The 21,702-nt window shown below is 37.8% G+C and overlaps 1 protein-coding gene across 2 annotated transcripts in view; it reads right to left on the bottom strand.

Moving 5' to 3' along the window:
- NOVA1 (NOVA alternative splicing regulator 1) overlaps positions 1 to 6,750 on the bottom strand; it is a 155,899-nt gene extending 149,149 nt beyond the window's left edge. Inside the window, exons 1-2 of one of the 2 annotated variants that reach the window (XM_074148887.1) lie at positions 6,582 to 6,750; positions 4,554 to 4,697 (exon numbers count right to left, since the gene is read on the bottom strand). In XM_074148887.1, coding sequence (XP_074004988.1) covers positions 4,554 to 4,697; positions 6,582 to 6,717 — 280 coding nt within the window. In that variant the 5' untranslated portion in view covers positions 6,718 to 6,750. The remainder of the gene's footprint in view (positions 1 to 4,553; positions 4,698 to 6,581) is intronic. The other variant, XM_074148888.1, reaches the window with a different exon arrangement.
- Between the last annotated feature and the right edge of the window lie 14,952 nt (positions 6,751 to 21,702).

Below are 21,702 nucleotides of genomic sequence, written 5' to 3' on the forward strand. Positions count from 1 at the left end.
GCTAACTTTTTTTTATTCTGTTCAGTAACCAGGCAACAGACAACTGTCCAACTGAGAATTATCTCTCTGAACAGCTGGCAATCAACACTTGGGGTTTTTTGGTGGCTGTGTTTTGTTTTTTTTTTTGTTTTTTTTAAACTAGTAGAAAGATCAGTTATTCCAGTGATCACTTTACAAACCTACACAGCTCTAGATTCCACCTCTGAAATTTCTACTCACTATTTAGTCATTTCCTCAGCCCCATTATCCCCAAAGTTAGTCATATAAGTAAGTGTTTACAGCAGAATCTGAAAATCTTAGATACATACTTATGAAGTCCCTAACTAGCTAACGTTAACACTCTAGAAAAAAATTAGAAGTATCAAGAATAAAAGTGAGATGCATTTATTGATGTATGACAAACCACCTTCAAGGAGCCATGACAACAGACAGCTAATAACTAATGCCACTTGCACTTTTAACTCCATTACTCCTTTTTCTCTTCCATAGCTGAAAAAGCAGTATTTCACTTCAACATTATTTCAAGTGTTGATTTTTAAAACAGATTCTTTTCCCTACTAGATTTTATGGGGTTTTTAAGAGTTATAAATTAATGTGACAATTCCTTTATTATATAAAAGAAACAGTAATGGTGAACAAAGCTTGATATATTATACCTTCCCCCTTCCTAACAGTTTAACAGGAGAAATGAAGCTACAATGTGAATTTATTAATTATTAAGTCTTGTAAAGTTGTGTAACTTACACATTCAATGTGTTTGAAAGGTTTTAAGAGTCAGAATAAGAAACTTTTTAAAGGGCATTTGCACAAAGATTACCTGATCTATCTCCCACAATATATGAATGTTTCCAAAAAAATCTGATATTCAAACACAAAACATCTCAAATACAAGTCACTTGGTAAAAACATAACATAGCCACACGACACTTCATACACTCTCTACATGAGGTGGGAGAAGGAAACTCCTGCCTTTTGTATTCTCCAAACATTCAGAATGCTACTGATTAAAAATCTGCTATGAAAACAACACAGCTAATCTATTGTTAAAAGCAGTAAAACCGTATCCCCATTTCATTAGGTTTTTATTAATCTCCATTCTTAATATTATCTAATTTCAGTACATATATGACTTCATATTCCAATAAATTGAAAAACACTGACCGAGCTCAAATTCACTCAAGCACCAAGTTCAGACCAGGCAAGATCCTGTTGCAAGATAAACAACATGATGCGATGTAACATAATTTTGTGTGTGCGTGTGTGTGTATGTGTGAGACTGGGGCGGGAGCGGGGAGAGGGAGGGAGGGAGAGAGAGAGAGAGAGACTGCATGAGAGAGAAAGCAAGCGAGAGCGCACGCCAGCACTCGCAATGGAAAAAAATACAAATGTCCAGAGTAGTTTTCAGTCCAGCGCTCACTATAATTCAGAATGGAGAAACAGATAAGGCAATGAGAGCTTAATACAACAGAAATACTGGCTCATTTTTATATTATTCAAAATAAAACTACACATTAAAATAGCTTCAGGGAATGTCCACTTTCTTTAATATTAATGAAGTGAACTTCATAAAGTAGCATGGCTATGTCTGTATTTAAATTTTGGACCAGAACCTACTAGTCAATACACACTCTGTACTTCTCTGCAGAAAGGATCAGCACCTACTGGTTTTAAAGTAGGGCATATTTTGCCATTTTAATTTCATTTCCACTAATCTAGGGGAACAAGCCTGAACAAAAAAGAATCAGGGATAATCTAAGCACAATAACCAAAGGCAAATTACAGAAGTCCAGACAATTAGAAAAAGTCAGCTGGTAACCTGAAAAGAGAACAATAAATTGTGTACTCAAAAGATAAGACTGTAGTGGACGGTAACGTATTTATATATTGCTTCCTACTTTGTAAACTAAAATGTTCAGTGAAAAGCTGTTTTTTCCTTCAATTTCTTGTAATTAGAGCTGCCATATAATTCTTCAGTAATTATGTCACCTTTTGATGCACAAAAATAATTCCAACAGAAATCAGTCTGCATACTGAAGTCCTATATCACAGAGGAAAAAAAAAGAACACTATTAGATCATAGGAACCACTTACGACTTCTGTATTACAACCAACTTCCTCCTTTCCAAACAGCAACTTACTCAGATTGTGCTAAAACTTTTCGGAAATACAGAAAAGTTTCACAGAAGCTTCGGCAAGAGAACATTCCATAGTGAAATGTACATTAAACACATTTATAGTCACAAGCATCAGAGGTAGAGACTATGTAACTTCTATTAAGAAAACAGAGTAATTGTTTAAGAAACTTTGTAAGAAAAATAAACCATATCTTTATTTTAGCTATTTCAAAAGATTTGTATTCCCTAACACTACATGAGCACGAGAGTCTGGAGGAAACCCAAAAGCCATCAGCTCAGAGAATGCCAGGACCTCCAAAAATTCCATGGGCTGGTGGTCAAATGCAAACAGAAAGACTAATGAGAGCTAGCCACGCTGGAATCCATTTCTCATCCCTGCTCCACACTTTAGCAGGTATCAGTTGCCAACTTCCTTAAAACACTCATTTTCTGTACGACACAACGTGGCTGCAAATTCAAAGCAAACTGTATGAAGTTAAACTTGAAGTTCATTTGCACCTGTTAGAGTGAAACTGCTTGAGCCTCACTGCCCTAGTTATTTATATTATTACTACTGATTTTAAAAGAGAATGTGTTTATGTCACAAACGTTAACACTCGTGCCATTCTAGCTCGCTAATTTTTATTTCTCAAAGGTTCTTCTGCTACTACTGCTGTATCTTTACAATTTGCTACACAAAAAAATATGTAATTCTGATTTAATCAGAAAACAGAAGAACTATGCTACAGCACTGAACAAAAGATCTAATCTTTGGAGCATCCTTTCCAAGAGACTGTAAATAAACTGTAGTAAAATGAAAAGACTTGTAATTTGGTATTTGGAATATTCTTCATAAACACCAATTTTCTGTAACATCCTTGCATATCTGATACCACCTCATGTATAATGCAGAAAATCCATTTCATTTTCATCTATTGACAGTGAATTTAATTTACTATTGCGGCTCTTTACCCATATTATGTTATTAATTCTGCAATCAGGCTCTTTTGAATGCTTTTATTTCTTCAAAGAGTTTTCACAATTCTATATTGATTTCTTTTTTCCACCCTAACATACCTTTCACAATAAAGGACCATTTTTTTTCTAGCTTTCTAAGGAAAAGTAAAAAATTTTAAAAAACCCTCACAGACAACAAGCATCAGTTCATAAGATGTATCTTCCAACAGGAAAAATCTAAATGCATCACTTTAACCTCTGACATTTAAGTATTATAAACTACATTAATTAAGAAGATGTACAACAGGTGCATTCAAATTTCCACATCAAAAATCATCATTGTAAACAGACCACAATCTCTCCATCAATAAAAAATTATCCACTTCTGCCTGACACTAAAGTTAGAGGACAGGAAAGCTAAATGCTCCAATATTAGCGTTCTGTTTACATCCATACCAACTGCCTTCACTATTTCGTAGAATTCAGTCATCTTGTTAAACTAGATCAAATGCAAAGCAGCTCTTATTTTTCCAACAGAAAAGAGTCAGTAACAGCAAGTCAACTCCATTCTAAGTCACCAGCTATTCTTAAAAAATAACAGAAGTAAAACACCAAAAAAAGTGTTATCCATGTTATTATTTTGCATCAGATTTTGAAAAAGTCCTCCAGAACAAAGTTCAATTGTAGAATGCTAATTTGTTCATCTTTAGGGGAAACAAAATGATTATTCAATTGCAGAAGCAAAAATCGTGTGTATCATTATGTAAGACTCCCTCTTCAGATATCTTATAAAGGAGAAATGCTAAATCAGGTATTTATTATTGTTACACGCAAATTATTAAAAACTTCTCTCTTGCGCATTAATATAGTTAATATAAAACACTCATTTTTTTTATTCACCCAAAGTATTTCACTTTTATAATAGAGTTTTCTTCCACCATCATGATAAACATGATATAAAGAATATCTAAAGAGCAGCACTTGTCCTCTTTACTTCACTCCAGAGCCAGTGAACAAAGCAGTGAAGCAGAAAGAAGGTACATAATGGATTTAAAGTAAATGGCCCATTCTTTAAGAGGCGGCCTCTCATTTTTACTCATTCTAGCTTAATTGTCATTACAATGTCTGGAAACTTCAAACGAACAATTATTTTTATGCCAGCTGTCAAATTGGTTCCTTAAAGCTAGATTTTTTTTTTTTTAAACTAAAAAACAAAGCAATCAAAATGTTAATGAAAATATTATTTTGCAGAAACAACGTAAACAACTTTAAACATATTTCAAGCAGTTAATGCACAGTCCATTCCATATACCAAGACAGACAGAACATTTATATTCACTGTTGCACTTTGTTACACACTTTTCTGAGAAATAATACTTCCAGCTGCACTGGAAGATTAGTTGTCCATATATGAAACACACTGACACGTACATACATCCCTTGGGATTTAAAAATAAAGAATTGGCTAATTTTTGCACCTACCTGGGTAAAAATCTTTGGATTTAGACAGCTTGATGGTGGCCCCAGTCTCTTTCTGCAACTGAACAATTGTCTGTCCTCCCTTCCCAATTATAGATCCAGCAGCATAACTAGGTATGAGGACCTTTAGAAAATACTGGCCATCCTCTGAAAAATTGAGATATGCATGGTTAATATGGCTTACAGAATTCATTTTTTTCTACCCCAGACCCACAAATAAACAAAATGTTACATCTTTAAACTCATCCAGTAATTCATGCATTTACATCTAACCAGTTGCGTCATCCTACAAGACATGTTTAGACTATGCCTTTGACATTTTACAATACGTACGTTTATTCCAAGAAAATTAAAGAATCCACATAGATTTCTTAATTCCATAAAAGAATAAAATCCAAAACTATATTTCAAAGGTGGATTTTTTTTCCCAATGGTAACCACAGCACACAGAAATAATCGGACCCCTTTAAAAAAAATAAAGCCCTGCACAAAAACGTGCCTAAGTGACAACTACAGTCTTCCTTGAAAATACTGCAAAAGAAATGCCAAAACTAAGAAGGAATGAATTGTAAACTCTGATGGGCTATTTGTTTTTCATTAACACACACATGAGAACAGCAATTAGCTGTTGCCTGCATTCTTCTTAAGTGAGCAAAACGACTACTCTGCTACCAAATAACCCACCCAAAATGTGGGGTTTTATTCCAAGCATTTCAGCCACTGCCAAGAAAACAACTCAACACGGTGAGGATGGAATCACTTGCCTAAGTAACCCTGATGTATTCCTTTAGCACTTCTTAAGCGACAATGATCTCTTTTAAGCTCATTAATTAAAGGACATTAAGAAGAATTTTTCCCAATTGATCACAAGCCTAAGTCACTTATTTTAAATACACTTAAAAGGTGACCAGATAGACAATGCCAGTCCTCTACCCACCACTAGCGTTAAAGCACACAATCGGAACAGGAAAAAAATACATATAATGAATGGAGGGGGAAAAGAAAAAAGGATTCCCAGTCTGATTCGGCAAGTGCACAATTGCCCGTGCCCTCACCCCACTGCTAAATCCAGCTACACTGAAGTCTAAGGACCTTCTGTAACCGGCTCCGAAAAGTGTAAGACAATAAGGGTTTCGCTGGTTCCCCAGACTTAGGCTCTCCCCAGTAATTAAGGCAACGTCCCATTGACATGGATATCAAGATTTTTTTAATCATGAAACCTGTTTCAGGAAGTTGGGGTTTTTTTGGGGTTTTTTTTGTTTTGTTTTTTCCCCCTAAGCAGAAAGAACGATCCCAGTTCACCTCACTTCTCTCATCCGAGACTACAAGCGTCTCCAGAAGTGCCTGTGTGTGACAGCCGTGCCCACCCGTATTAACATCGCTGGCTGAACCACGCACCACGCACAGCCAGACCGCTGCTCTTAATATCGGGCAAATAAATTCACCTCTGCCTCGGTGCATTGTTATGACGACTCCAGTGCAAACGGACAGAGGAGATGCTCGTCCCGTTATAACTCATCTCCTCAAGGAAGAGCAGGATGTTAACTAGCGAGTCCCCGCGGCCGGCAGGCGACTCCCCCCCGCCGCCAGCCAGCCCTCGCCCCCGGCACGGCAAACACACGCCGTGTCTGCGCTGACAATAGAAGTGAGGCCAAGGAGGAGGAAAACGCTCGGCAAGGCTGAAATTCAACTTGCGACCCAGAGGATGGGGAAGAAGGAAAGTGCGTTTGCCGTCTCCTTCCAGCTGCCATTTAATTTCGCCCATCGTTAAACGGGCGAGGGATATAGCTGAGCTGCAGAAGCCCCTTGTGCTCCCTTCTAGTCTCCGTAGGGTCACGGCTGTGCAGCCCCGGCGTGGATATTAAATAAAAAGACTGGTAGATGCTGAAAACCGACGCCATTTTGATGAATGATAACATTAGAGAAATGGGAATGTTTGGGGGGGAAGGGGGGGGGAGGCAGGCAGGCAGGTAGGGAAGCGGAGAGGTGGGTGGGTTGGGCGGGGGGGGAGGTGACAGAGGATATACCCACCGCCCGTGTTGGTCCTCTTGGTGCTGCCGGCTTCAGGGGGGGCTTCAAGCGGTCTTTTCCGGGAGTCCGGCGGGTCCAGGTCTATGGGAACCCCGGTGTGGGTCCCGTTCTGCTGGATGGGAGCTGCCGCCATCATGTTTGCTGCTGCTCGGAGGAGAATTGTCTCTTCCCTTCTGTGGTGGGGGGGCAGGGAGGGAAGGGGGGAGGAGGAGGAGGAGGAGGAGGAGGAGGAGGAGGAGGAAGGGGGAGGAGGAGGAGGGGAGGGGGCTCGTCCCGTTCTCTTGTCCTTTTCGAAAATGTAGAGCTAAGCTCGGGATTGTCGAGGATGCTGCGCGCCTTGTTTATCTGGCACCCGGGGGGAGGGAAGGGAAAGGAGGGAGGGAAGCGGGTAGGACTGGGCTGGAGGAGCAGCTGCAGTGCAGTGTCAGGAGGAGATGAGGAGAAGGGAGACAGGGGAACGAGGGGGGCGAGAGAGGGAAGAGAAAGGGGGAGAGGGGAGGAGGAGGAGGGGAAAGAGTGAAAAGAGTGAGACAGGAGGAGGAGAGGACAGAGTGAGTGGGAGAGGAGAGGAGGGGAGAGAGTGAGTGGGAGAGGAGAGGTGGGGAGAGAGAACAAGTGAGACTGAGGCGGCGGGGAGGGAGGGAGGAGAAGGAAGGAGGGAGGGAGCGAGCGGTGTAAATGGTGGGCGAGGGAGCGAGTGGGAGATGATTCACGCTGCCTCCGAGCCCCCCTTCCCTCCCTGCCTGCCCGAGTGCCGCGTCTGGCGTTGCGGCTGGGCTGGGGCTGCCCGCCGCTGCCCTGCCCTCCCTCACAGACAGGCTGGTGTGCGCGGGGTTGGAGAGGGGGGACTTCTGCCCGTGCGACGCGCCTCCGCTCTCACACCACCACCACCGGTCGCCACCGCCGTCAGGCGCACGGGCGGCTGCCCGACCGGCCGGCCGCGGGCTGGGGGCCGCCACCCTCGAGCGCGCCGCAGAAACCCAACAGGCAGGAGAGGTTAGAGCCGTGGGAGGGGGTGCAAGTACGGGGCGGGGGGGGGGGGGGGGGGGGGACGACAACGGGGGACAGGCCGGGGGGGGAGGCGGCCGGGATAAAAAAGAAGGGCGGGGCTTTCTGCGAAGACAGGCGGGAGACCCGGCCAATGGGGACAAAAGAGAGCGAAGTTGGGATTGAAACGTAGGGCCAATCAGGGGCCGGCAGTGGAAGAGCCGCTCGCTGGGGTTGGGGGGGAGGCGGGGGGGGCTTAACCTCTGCGGCGGCCGGCGGGGGGTGGGGGGCGGCGGCGGCGACGCCGACGGCGGGGAGGGCGTTTAGTGGAGGCCGGCTCCCGCCCCGGGAGGGTCCCCGCCGTGATGCAGCGTCACCTGGGTTACGCGCCGCGCCTCATAGGCCCGCGGCTGCGGGGGAGGACGGCGGAGATTGTCCGGGGAGGCTGTGGGTTAGCGAGGACGTGTCCCCGTTGAGGCTGGCCGCGGCACGGCGACACCAGGCCGGTGCGGATGGGGCCCTTCCTCCCGGCCACCGCCGCTCCGTGCCGGGAGTCTCGGACGCGCCAGGCTGCATCGCGCAGGCTGGTAGAAAAAAAAAAAAAAAAAATAATACTAATAAAGCTGTTATTTTTATACTGTGATAGCCGGGCTAGCTGGAGCTATGTGACACAGAGCGGCGTTTCTTACGTAAATATTTAGTGAAAAATTCAAACGTGTTTCACTGCAGCGAAGGTTATTTCTGCTTACAAATCTCAAATTATTCAAGTTGAAGCTTAAAATATTGTAAGGTGCAGGGGGGCGGGGGTGGGCGGGCACCGGGGGGTTGTCTGCTTTTATAAGCATTTTTACTCAGCTCTTTGCTATTTAATTGACTCATTGCTTTGAAAAAAATTCTCAAACCCATATAACCATTATGGTAGCGGTCAGTACTAGAGCATCAATTCTGTACAAAATTTAGAAATGTGTGTTTATTGCATTAGACCATGCTCTGTTCTATTTCTGTATTGATATGTATGTGTGCAGAATGGCTGCTGGCTTGATTCCTCTTACTATGCAAGCTTAAAACCTGGCTGTTTGTGGATGAATTCTAAGCTCCCTGGGAGACTCGGCCTTAGTTTTAGTAATCACTTACCATTAATACTGCCCCAAACAATTTTTAGTACTTAAAATACAGATTTCATGTATAATACATACTACAGCACATCACCTCTACTTATAAGTTGTAAGCCAGATACATAATGCATTATAGCATATTAAAACATGGACACTTTAACATCTAAACAGGCTCCTGTCCAAGAGCATTCACAAATTAAGAACTTGATCTAGTGTTGTACATAGGAAACTTGCAATGACTTCTTTGGGAATTGTGTCCCAGGAATGTGATATCTAGCCTCCTCACAGGCAGATGAAATAGATGCAGCAGATTCAGTAACAATTTGATAGCATATATGGTCAGAAAAATGATTGTATAAAAATGGAACTTTCTTACTCATCATATACCCTTTGTATCTAAGATACTCTGACTCATAATTGCTTAGTTTACTGACTGAAAAAAAATTTTAGGCTTCTGTTACCTTGGCAGTTGCTGACACAATTATGGTACAGCAAGCTAGGAACTGGTTGCAGCTTTTCCATTTTCTTTACTAAGTTCCAGTTGAAGAATTTTAATTAGCATTGGAGCCAGAAAGAGCACAGCATGACTTGAAAATCTCAGGTCCAGTTTGTAGGGTCATCAGTCCTAAGAGGCCTCTTTTTATTTGTAAACGAAGCAAATGAATTCTAGAAAATTTTGAAGACAAAAATAAAAAACCCCACAACGTTCGACTGAAGCCATCTTGAGTCAATTTCCGCAGTGGAACTGGATAAATTATAACACTGTTCTCTTTATCTCACTGAGTACGTCCCATTCATCTGTAGTAACATTGAATCAAACAATTCTCTTGTTTCAAGACCACATCTGTTTTACTGTGCCCCCCGTACCAATTTTAATTATGTGGCAGATCTGATTGGATTCAGCACCTGCAAGTCTTCCCTTTGGGAGCTCCAATTAGCTTATAAAACATTTACTTGATTTCATTCTTTAAACAAAAGTATTGTTTCATCCTAACAACAGAAATACTAAAGTGTGGAATAAAAAAGGGTTCTAACGTGATAAGCAGCATGTGTGTTGTTTGCGTATCTATCTTCCATAAGCTTAGAGGAAAAAGTGGTAATCCTGAAACCTAATTTCCTCAGACTCAGCAGATGTCTGTCCTGCATTAGGCTGTTTCTTTACCAACAGCTGTTTCACAAGTGCCTCCCCTTGTCTCTACAGAATGCCTTTTGTTTAATAATTTCCCGATATGTTATCTCTCAGTCCCACTAAGACAAGCATTTTCAACTTTTCTGGTACCTGTAAGTAGGATTTTTATAGTATAATAGACAGGTTCGTCTTTGAAGAATTTAGCTAAAACTATGTAACTAGTCTATCAGCTAGTTTCTTACTAGCAGTTCTACTTAACTAAGCAAATAGCTGCATATAGTAAACATTTCAGCAATTACTGTCTTAATATTAATAAATATATTAGTACATATATGCTTCAGAATGTGCTTATTTTTCCTTATTTCACTGTTTCGGGGATGATAATTGAGGTCTAGGGGGGTGTATAGCATGAAGTGCAGCCCTCTAGTGGTAGAGGTCACGGGGAGTTTAACGCAAGCTGTGGTTTTGTCATGGGTGGGGGACAATGACATAGCTTTTAGCAAAATGCAAGAAACCTGGGATCCTTCCCTGCAGTGTATCCACCTTCTGTGTTGTTCATGGTCTGAAGCACAAGTGAAAATAGTTGTGGAGGCCTGCTGCTTGTTCCCACTCTGTCCTGATTCTGATGGAGAAAGGACCAATGGAAAAATAAAAAAGTCTGTATCAGCAGTTTTCCTCTTTTTCTGAATCTGTAATCTGTTGCTCAGCTTTTCTTTTTCTGCCTGCTGTAGACTGGCTTATCTAACCTGAGGTTGTTCAAGCTGTTGTGGGATCTTGATTCCCTTTCTGTTTCTTTCAGTCATGTCCTACCAGCTAATGTATTCTATAACTTCAGCAAGAGTCAGTTCAGTGATAGCATGGAATCCAAATTCAATTTGTCAGCCTTATTTCTAAAAACACTCTTGGCTGGTGGAGGTGTGGATGGTAGTGTTCAAACTAATCTCTCCCACAGATATGAGAGCTGGGCTTAGAAGTGAAAGGGGTTAGGAAGAGACATAAACCAAAGCAATTAAGCATGTATTTTAACAAATAGAAATCTGCAGAATAACTGAGATAAAGTTCTAGTAAACATCACCTCATCTGATAACATCCACTTTGTGGAGCAAGACTCAACATCCTGTTTCTTGTAGAGGTGATGGATATTTCTCCTCTGGCTAACAGAATGAACAGTTTGTTTTTCCCGTTATGGGAAATAAGACAGAGCCCAATAATCATTAGATGAAAAATGATACCTCTTAAACATCCTGGCTAGGTAAAAGAAAACAGATCCAGGTTTTGTCCAACATGATGCTGCTGCTAGTGGCAGTTTTTCGTTACTGAACAATTGCTGTGACTCCTGGTAAGCTTTAGCTCCACTAAAATTACAGTTAGTGATGAACTCAGAAGTCTCTTTCAAGTTTTTAACTTCCACCTTCTGTTTATGAAACTTTTTTCCTCCAATAATCTATCAGTTAAACTTAGTATTATTGATTAAATTATCCAATTGTTGCTTGTTTAAATACTGCAGAAGTTTTTCACCGGTAAAAAATACAAAGTTTCAGTGGAACTTCTCCAAGATTGCAGCAACATTAATCTTAGGAAAATCAAACCCAAGGTTTGGAGAAGAAAAAAAGCTAAACATGTATTAGACAGAAAGTGACCTGTTTATCTGTTTTTCCCATATTTATATTCCTTTTATTATCTGCACTTATATGCATTGCCAAACTAAAAGCCAAGTGCTTATAGTTGCACTCTTCACAGAAAAGAGCATGGACAACTGCTAAACCCATTCATATTGTAAACCATTACTGTGTAGTATCTTTCTTTTTCCAGTAAACTGAGGATGGTAACTTAAAATTTGTAATAATTTGACCATACTGTTTATCATAACATGAATATATTGGCCAAAACTCCCTTTCTAGTGGTGGAAGGAGAGAGCATGTGTAGGAAATCAACATCCATTCCTGCTGTCTCGGCAGAGGGATCACCTGCCTTCTCCTATTCCCATGATATTCATCAAAATTTGAAAAGGTTTTTTTTTACTTTTCTTCAGGAATATAGAACTGAATTGTTCCCGGTTCTTCATTCCTGAATCTGTAGATCAGATTTATAAGCTGTTCTTGTGTTCTTTATATCTTGAGGTTACCTGAGGACCTATCCAGATCTCACTGTAAAAAACACGGTAGCCTCAGGACAAGTCCATTTTTCATCCCTCCCAAGGAAATGACTATGTGGATCAGGGCATGATCCATGAAACTCCAGTGGCTAGACACTTACTCCAAAAAGGCATCTCCATGGTGATATTTCTGTAGAGTAATTTAAAAGAACTTTTGTTTCTCAGAATGAAAGAAATCGAAGACTTGATTTCAATTGCCTTCCAATAATAGTAGTATTTCCTGAGGTTTTTTGGGGGGTATTGGTTCTTTTTTAAATAGGAAAACAGATAATTCAGGGATTAAAACTGGTACAAACTAGGAGTAATTCCATTGTAATGAAGCAATGATGTAACAGTATGTGAGAAATAGCAGGATCACCTTGTGTAGCTTATGTCAGTTTATGGTGTTATTGATTGGGTACCTGCTAGCACTGTCTTGTAAAAGAACATCCGTGAAGCATCTCTTCTACCAACTGAATTCAGCCAGCTGTCACTCCAGATGTTTCAGGATGTATTGCTCTAACAGTATGGTGAACAGGGTATTTTTCAAGGCATCAGCATACTTGTTTCCAATCTCTGTTAATATTGCTCTAGCAGAATCACTATTTTATGTCTCATTTTACCCACCCACCAACAACTGTCTTACTTTGAAATTTTGGCACTTCCAGAGAACTGAATATGGAAAAAAGAGACATTGACAGCAAAATTAGTTTCTTTGGTTTTGTTGTCAAGACCGATCCCCTTCCTGTGAACTTAAAGACCTGGAACAATGCAGCACCCTCTAAGTGGTCATAGGAACATCTCTGCTGGAGCTCAGTCATGCTCTGAAAGAGTCTAATATAGTCTTGGTTGTTGTCATGAATTAAAACTAGTAAAAACAGGTCATACTTTTAAATCTAGTCTTACAATGTATGACGTTATTCACGATTTTTGAAGTCTGGAAGTTTGCTATACTTCAGCTGACAAATGAGAGTTATTTTAGTGGAGACGATCAGAAATCTTCCCGGCAAAGGAATGGAAAGGGGGCAAGTAAACATGTTGCACAGGGGACAAAGGCAAAACAAGAATGCAACAAAACAAAGGTACTGATTTTTCTGCGCTAATCATGATTTATATTAAATTATCTAGCAAAATTTGAGTTGCTCTGCTCTTTTTGCTCACTGACGAAATGTATAGTTCTCAAGATCATGAAAGACAAATACATCCAAGTAAAATTATACAAGTAAACTCTGCTGCTGTTAAACACCAACAAACCCCACTTTTTTCCATTATAATTTGTAGTCAGTTTTCCAAATAATAAGCTATTTCAGCAAAAGTAATTTTTACAAGTATAATACTGTTATAACAGTAGGTTTTTTTGTTCATGGAAAGGTAATAAAAGTCATATCTCTAGTATTATTGCAATAGTAATAGTTCCTAGTAGAGACCTAGAGATCTTTAAAATTACTTCTTAAAGTTTTACCATATAAAAATGCATATGCCAGTAGATTACAAATTAATTTTCAGCACAGCAAGATTTTAGACAATAGTTAGTACCTTTAAGAATGCAAAGTTAGATTGGGAACTTCAACTGATTCTTCCCTAGAGTTTTGCAAATGCCTTAGAGTTTGTTCTTGAAGAAATTATTTTACTTCACCACCAAAAATTAATTATTCCAGTGCCTTATATTCCTACCCACTTGAAATCAATTACTACAGAATACAGAATTCCTGAGTTGGAAAGTCTCCTGGTGGGGGAGGGTAAATATATATAAAACTGTCAGGATAAATTGGCCAGAATGATTTGGCACATATCCTCAGAGTTTGACATGAAAACATGTATCTGTGTGTCAGCTGCACACAAAGGCTATCTGGCCACAGGAAAAACATGGGGATTAGACATAATGCTACCTCTTTGAGACAAAGGGTATTCCTTAGTGCAGCGAGGTTAAAAAAGACAGCTCATCAGTAGTACAAGTCTACCTAAATTATTTAGTTACCATTTTGACCCAGAAGGAAGTGGTGGCAGATTATTACTTAATTTTGGGGTTTATTCATCTAGTTATTTTGTTTCAGTGAAAGCAGCATTGGAAATGTGAAAAGATACCAAAATATGAGACCACTTTTACTTTAATCACTTATAGAATCACTTTATAATTTTAATGCTAGTTGCAAAATATAACTGATTTAGATTTACGTTTCACTAAGACATATCATGAAGTTGCTATGTATGTTTGTAAGTGGGTGCATGACTTTAAATTCAACCAAAGTGAATTGAACAACTCATATGTTCAAAATAAAGCATAGGTTTGTCTACCTTGCTGAATTAATGCTTCATTTATTTTCAATTCAATGAGAGAGAGCTGCATTTCTTCAGTATTGCAGATTTAGGCTACCAAATCTCATCCAAGCATACAGTAAGTCTATGGGATTTTTTCTACTGCAGCCCTGATGACCTTTCTGAATATGTGGACTTTTAAATATTTTTTTCAGATAAGTTACAAATTGCTTTAAATTTGTAACTTTAACCTATATTATGTTTAGAAACTTTTTTTAAACCATTCAGATAGAAGATAGAAGTCCATGAACCTACTAGATGAAAACAGGGCTATTGGCTTCATGGGGTTTTAAGTCATTCAATACAAAATACTTAAAGGAAAAAATAGTGGAGAGAGGAAGGAAACTATATAAAAGATATTGACATAAACTTCAAAGCATTCATGCAATGAGAGATTCTCTTCATATTTTAGTGATGGGCGATTTGAATTAATTTTGGATTGAAATATTTAGGGTTATGTAGTAAGGATATATAAAAAGAGTATTTAGGATATATAATTTATCTTTTCTAATAAATTATATATAAAAAAATAACAGCTGGTATATAATTTGAAATTTGGCAGTTACGAAGTGAAAACTAAAAATATACTTTCCAATAATTAAAAATCACAAGTTAAGGTGAAAATTTTTTATGTTTATTATCAACATTGCTTATGTTGACAATAAACATACAAATACGATGTTATAGAAAGTTATAGGTTATATATATTAAAAAAGCCTGATTATGTTTCTTGTAAATTTTCTGTGGAGTATTTTGCTTCTAATATTTTAGCCAAGCAGGAAGATTTCTGTTTCAAAACTTCTAAATATTTGTATTCTTCTTATTGTTCTTATTTTCATTTAGAGGCTTAAGCTATTTGCTCTGGAACAGAAAAAAAATCATATATAGAAACAGTAAAAATAAGATTCTGCAGAACTGAGTCATTGCAAGTGAGATGAATGCCCATGAAAAAGTACAAATCACAAAAAAAGCAGAAACAGGATCATTGTGTGTATTAGCAACAATCCTTACAGGTTCATCATGGCTCACAACAAAGGTATTTATAAGTGGACCTCCTGCCTCTGTGGCATGCTGTCATTGCTTTGGATTGACTGCTGTTAGATCCCTGTAATCCCGAGCCCTGGGATCTTGTCCTACATGTTTACCCCACTTGGTATGCCTGTTAGTAAGTATTTAAAATGGAAATGAACTCTAATCTTTGTATGTGTTTATAACAAAGGGATTTAATCCCTTAAAACCCATATTTAACATGTTGGTTTTTTTTTTTTAAATAAAGTTTATAAAAAGCTGTGTTCAGTCTGATAGCTTATATTTGCCAGTTTAGCCGGTTAACTTTGGTTAATGTCCGGCATTTCTTAACTCAATAGGGTGTCATGACAGTGCTATTATGAAACACGTTCATGGATGAGAAGAAGCATAGAGTAACAATGGCCACCAGGCTAAAAATGACATCTTTGTGACAGAAAGTCTTGGCACCTTGCATATCTGTAATGCACTTGTAATATGGAAAATAGAAGAAAAAAACACATTTTAGAAGACTGATGTGACAGATATAGAAATAATATATTGCTGACATTAACTTGTGAGGTTATGTTGTTGTGTAGATATGTAGAGATTAAAAAAAAAGGTATTGTCCAATTAAGAAAAAGTTCATTAAAACTATCATACCCCATCCCACCTGAAAGCTCATTTTTGCCAACTTATTAAAAATAATGTACTGAAGCTAAAATTCCATCTCTTCCATCTTTGCCTCTCCCGTATTTGTTTATATCAAATGATACCTGAAATAAACCACATTAAGGAGCTCTACCTAAGCAAAGGCAACAAAGGCAACAACAATAAGAACTTTCTCTTCTGGTGAAAGAGAGAGCATGTGGAGACTGACTATTTTAGCTAATAAAATATCTAAAGCTTCATGGAGCTTTAGACAATGCTCCCTGGATGTCAATGCTTCCTGGATAATACACTACAAAATAGAATTACAATATATTCACCTCATCTAGGTTTAATGAGTTGGACAGCATTTATTTTCTCCAAATAATGAGACACAGTTGGTTCTGTTGAAATTCGATAGCAATAGAAGCAAAGGTCCCATAAATTGGTTAAAGCAAATACAAGAATATAGCACAGCACAATTTATTTTTTTGCTGACTTGATTATAAAGAAGAAAAAATCCGTAACATATACATGTGTATTGAAAGAACAATAAATATGCAAACAGACTTTGAAACTTGTCATCAAGGCAGTGTAATATTACTTCATTTTTCCATTCTATACATTGAAATATGTATTACTCAAATCTATTTCTAGACATTTTTCTATACAGGGATCTAGACTTAGAGATAAAATTAGTTGCACACAACCTATTGAGCTGTAATCCCTGGAGCTGAAAGCTTGCAAGAGTTAAATGTAAAATACACTGAATTAGCATAACTAATGTGAAAAGTACTGTAAAACACCGGTAATATGAATTTTTTTCTTATTTCATTTGAAGGTGATAAAAAAATCACCTCTTTAGTTTAGAGTTCTAATGCTCTCTCTTAGAAATTTAACATTTGCAGTTCCTTGTACTCAGCACAAATCTTGCGGCATGTAGGACCTTTGTGAAAATCACTGAAATTTTCATGTTATGATTTTTATTAATAAATATTTATACAACATTAACTCAGATTGGGTTTTCCTCTATAAAGGATGCTGAGACATAAGGTAATGATGATGTATCAACTATCAAGAATATTGTAGATGTAGCTAATGTGATCAGCTAAGCTTTTTTCTTTCAAGAGTGACAAACTCGCATGGGAGGATAACAGAAATAGAATCATAGAATATCTTGAGTTGGAAGGGACCCATAAGGATCATTGAGTCCAACTCCCTGCTCCTCACAGTACTACCTAAAACTAAACCATATGACTAAGAGCATCATCCAGACGGTCTTTGAAGTCTGAAAGTCTTGATGCCATGACGACTTTTCTGGGGAGCCTCTTCCAGTGACCAGCCACCCTCTCAGTGAGGAACCTTTTCGTAATGTCCAGTTTGAAGTTCCCCTGATGCAGCTTCATTCCATTTCCTTGTGTCCTATTGTTGGTCACATGAGAAAGGAGATCAGCACCTGCCCCTCCACTGTCCTCCTTGAGAAAGTTGTAGACTGCTGTCCTAGTCAACCCTCAGCCTTCTTTTCTCCAAGCTGAACAAACCAAGCGACCCCAGCCACTGGTTGCAAATCTTCTCCTCAGACCTTTCGCCATCTTGGTCACCCTCCTCTGGACACTCTAATAGTTTGATGTCATTCTTATATTGAGGATAATAATATAAATGTGAAATCACTAGAGCTAATCTGTATGCTGGTGTGATACAATAAGGATGTTTTTAATTAGGATCCTAATGGAATAGCTATCTCCACCTGGATAGAGCCTTACTCCTGGCGTAATTTCATTGTCTTCAGTAGGCTGTGGTTAAGGAAATGGACCTTCCAGTTCTGGAAATGTGTTTTAAATATATAAAACTTATAATTTTAGTCTAGTAAAAATAGTTTCAATACATTTCAGTCTAGTCTATTGATTTCAGGATGATTTACTCCTGGAACCAAAGGTGATGTAATGAATATGCCAACCAACCCTGCCTGTCAGTATCAAAACCACTTTTACTATCTGTTATCTAATGTGCCACGTTGTTTTCCAAGTTCAAATAACAGACTGGTAAATTAAGAATGCATTATGCATAAGAAAAAATACAGAAAAGATGATTTTTTTTATTAGAACATTATAGTTCTAATCTAACATCATGCACAATCAGTAAAGCTAAATTTTTAAAGCAACACATGCAAGAGTTGAAATAATTGAAGCAAAAAATATTGTGCTTAGTTGCACATATATTTCGTTTTAAAGTAAATGTGTTAACAAAAATTTGACTATAATAAGTTGTACTTTTAAAGTTTAGCTAAGTGTACATGACAATAGAATTGTATTTCCAGCCTGCTTCACTATTTACTCTAAACTCCCCCGCCCTCCCCAATTATTTTATTGTGCTTTTTGAAGAATTTACCATTTTATGAAGGTGAAACATCTGGTAGTCCTTTTAACAATTTAAGAAAACACACATAAGATGATGATGATAGAAAATGAATACGTTAAAGCTTTATTCAATTGTTAGTATTTAACTGTACTAGTGATAATGTAGGCAGTAATCACATGCAGTCCAGTGAAATTCAAAGATATTATTCTTTATCAAAGACTGAAAGATCTGGCTCAGTTATGCAAATTCTCATTCGAGTGGTCTTTATTCATATACATGATCTTATTCAACACAATTTTTCACAAACAATCAAAACACTGAAGTGCTGCAAAAAGAGCATCTTCTGTTGTCTTGTGCTTTTCCACAATTTTCTGTACAGGAAAAAAATCCAAAGAATTTTTGGAACTCTTCAAAAATCTAATATTATGTAAAGCTACAAATGTCTGCAAAACATTTTGGTGTCTGTGTTCCTATTTCTACAACAACATACATTATTGTTAATCGTGATAATCTGAAACTTCACTGTTCTTGAAATATTGGTTTTTTGAACAGCTTTCTTATACTTCGTTGAATATGACTTTGCTGACATTTCGAAAATATTGATACCTCAAACTTTTGTATATGTCTAGTCTGACTGAAAATATTATGTTAATTATCTTTTGGACTGCATGGGTAAATTATTCATTATTACATCACCATACTGAGAAGGAACCAGGTTGCATTATCTCCAAAGATTATGCATTACTTAAAAATGGTTGAAAGCCATTTTTCTCTTCATTACAATTGTCACATTAGTGAAAGAAAACAGTCAGCTTTCTAGGAACATTTTATTTATTTAGAGCCTCTAAGATTTCCCAGGAGAATATGTCATATAATCAAACAAAAATGCCTGGCATGATGGATTCTGCAACACTGCATTACATTCTGTGGAAAGTCATTTATGGAAAAATTAACTAGGCCCATGTTATTCAGTGTCATCTAGATGTCTCAATAAAACATAAAGTGAAAGCAGGCATTGGTCATGGAAGTTTGAACTGTATTTTGTTGTGATTGTTTTCACTATTCAGTTGGATGAGATGAGCATTCTGTGTAAATCTGACCATCTGAGAACAAAGTTAAAAACTGTAATTATTTTGTGAAATTAAAGAAACATTTCATCTGTATATGGTGAATTGCAAAGTTATATTAAAAAATCTTTAAAGATTTGAATTGCATTTAAATGTTCAAAGCCTTCAAAATAAAAAAGATCATCTACTAAAATACAAGTGTGTATATATATATGGGCATATGTGTGCTTATACGTCTGTACACACAAATAAAACACATGCATATGAACAATGTACACATATACATTGTGTGCGTATGTATATATGTATATATATATGTTTATGCATGCATTCATATATAAAATCACACAGCAATTTTGAGCCCTCTAGTGGTAAGAAACCATTCATCTAATCATAAGTATATCCACTTAAAAGACAAGTGTCTCAACTCTACAACACTGTTATGCTTTTTCGTAGGTTCAGGATGGCTCCCTGCAGTTGATGTGGGTCTATAGATAGAAACATTAATAAAAACAGGGACCTGCAAATTAATTTATTGTTTCCAGTATGGTAACTTTACTGCCTTTCCTCTGTTGAAAATACAGCTCTTCTGTATTCTATTGACTCGATGATAACTTGTGATATTTCTTTAAAAAACAACAACCCTCCGACATGAATACTGGCAAATAAACATGAAAAGTTTTTAAACACAGCATCCTCATTCTCAACCTCACATTATATATTCCCACAAGTAAGTACTATAGGGGGAGGAGAAGAAAAATCTACATTTCAAATTGGGAAAGGATTCATCACATATAACTTCAGCCATCTAAAAGCTGGGTTTCTAGACAAGGCTGGTTGTTTGCACTGACTCTACTGTCACTGGAGGTAAATAGGACTGAATGAGTTGCCTTCTAAAGTTTCCTGGAAGACAGCTGTAAGACAGGTGATGTCTTTATGGATGCAAGTTTCTCTCCATTTCTCAAGGACACCTGGCTAAATAACTTAGAATCAATATTTTCCTTTTAGAAGGCTGAAAAAAAATAATTATATGAATAGCCTAGATCAGAAAAAGATTAAATGACACAATAATAAATACTATTATTTATAACAATATTTATAACATAATACATATTAGAAGATAACAGTATAATATATTATACTGGATATGTATATTATAATAACATATTAATTAATAAATAACATAAATCTCAGGTTAATTTACTACATGGGGAAACCATTCTGCAAGATTCCTACTGTTTTGGGGAAAACCCAGAATAATATTCAGAAGTGTTTTTTCTGGTGCAGAATGGATTTGATGGGCTCCAGAGTTCTCACTTGCTTTATTTTTCCTCCTGGACTCGTTTAAATGTTTGGTCTGGATGACCATCCATGCCTTAGACCTTATGAATCTTGCAGATGACCTATTTCTTCAAAGATTAGCACTTTAATCAGAACCTTGTCGCTGCAGGAACAAGGGAGCGTAACTACGCACAACTGGTAAGATTTCTAAGCTCCTTTTACAAGGCAATCTCACTGGGAGGACCTTAACTATGCTATTCATTCCCTCTGTCCACAGTTGTATAATCATGGAACTCATTGACTCTCAAGAATAGTAACAGTTTAATCGACCAGGGTTTTTAATAGGGATGAATATCAGTGTTTCTGGAATTATTTCATTAAACACATACTATAGTAATTTATGGATGTAATTGGTTATGTGCTGAGAGCTTAGGACAGGAAAATTATGTAAGTCATAAGCCGTTAATTCTCATTTTTAATAATACAGCAACAATTTTGCTTCCAGTGAATTAGAGCAATTTAAATATATTGTTATTCCTTTGACTGTTTATTTTTAATATCTATCAAAATCATATACATATATGATACAGAAATTGACTCCTTACAGGAATATTTTCATTGGATACATGTAAAATTTGCACAGGTTGAATTCTTTTTACAAGATTATCTGGGTGAAACATGCAAGAGGAAACATAAGTTTTGTGTGTGATAACAGCCCACCTCAGGCACGTAGTGAGGCTTAAGGTTGGAAGCTAGTTCCAGCACGTAAGAGTATAATTATCATAAAAAATGGAGTAGGGTTATACCTTGTAGAAGAATACACTGGTGATTTCATAACAGTGAAAAATATTCCTTTGGAGAATAACACTAAACAGTACTATGTGACTTGGAATGTTGAGGAAAAAATAAATTTTCCATTAAGGTACTGCACTTTTCTTGTTTAGAAATCCATTTTCTAGTGGAAGTAATATAGTCAGGAAACTAGTACAATTTATCTGTGCTCTGCTTGGGATAAACACTTAAATTCATACTTCACAAAATCAAGTTCCATTTCTGACCACAAGGTCAAAAAGCTCTGTGC

Source organism: Numenius arquata, chromosome 6 (genome assembly GCF_964106895.1).
Source record: "Numenius arquata chromosome 6, bNumArq3.hap1.1, whole genome shotgun sequence".
In the NCBI taxonomy this organism is placed as follows: Eukaryota; Metazoa; Chordata; class Aves; order Charadriiformes; family Scolopacidae; genus Numenius; species Numenius arquata.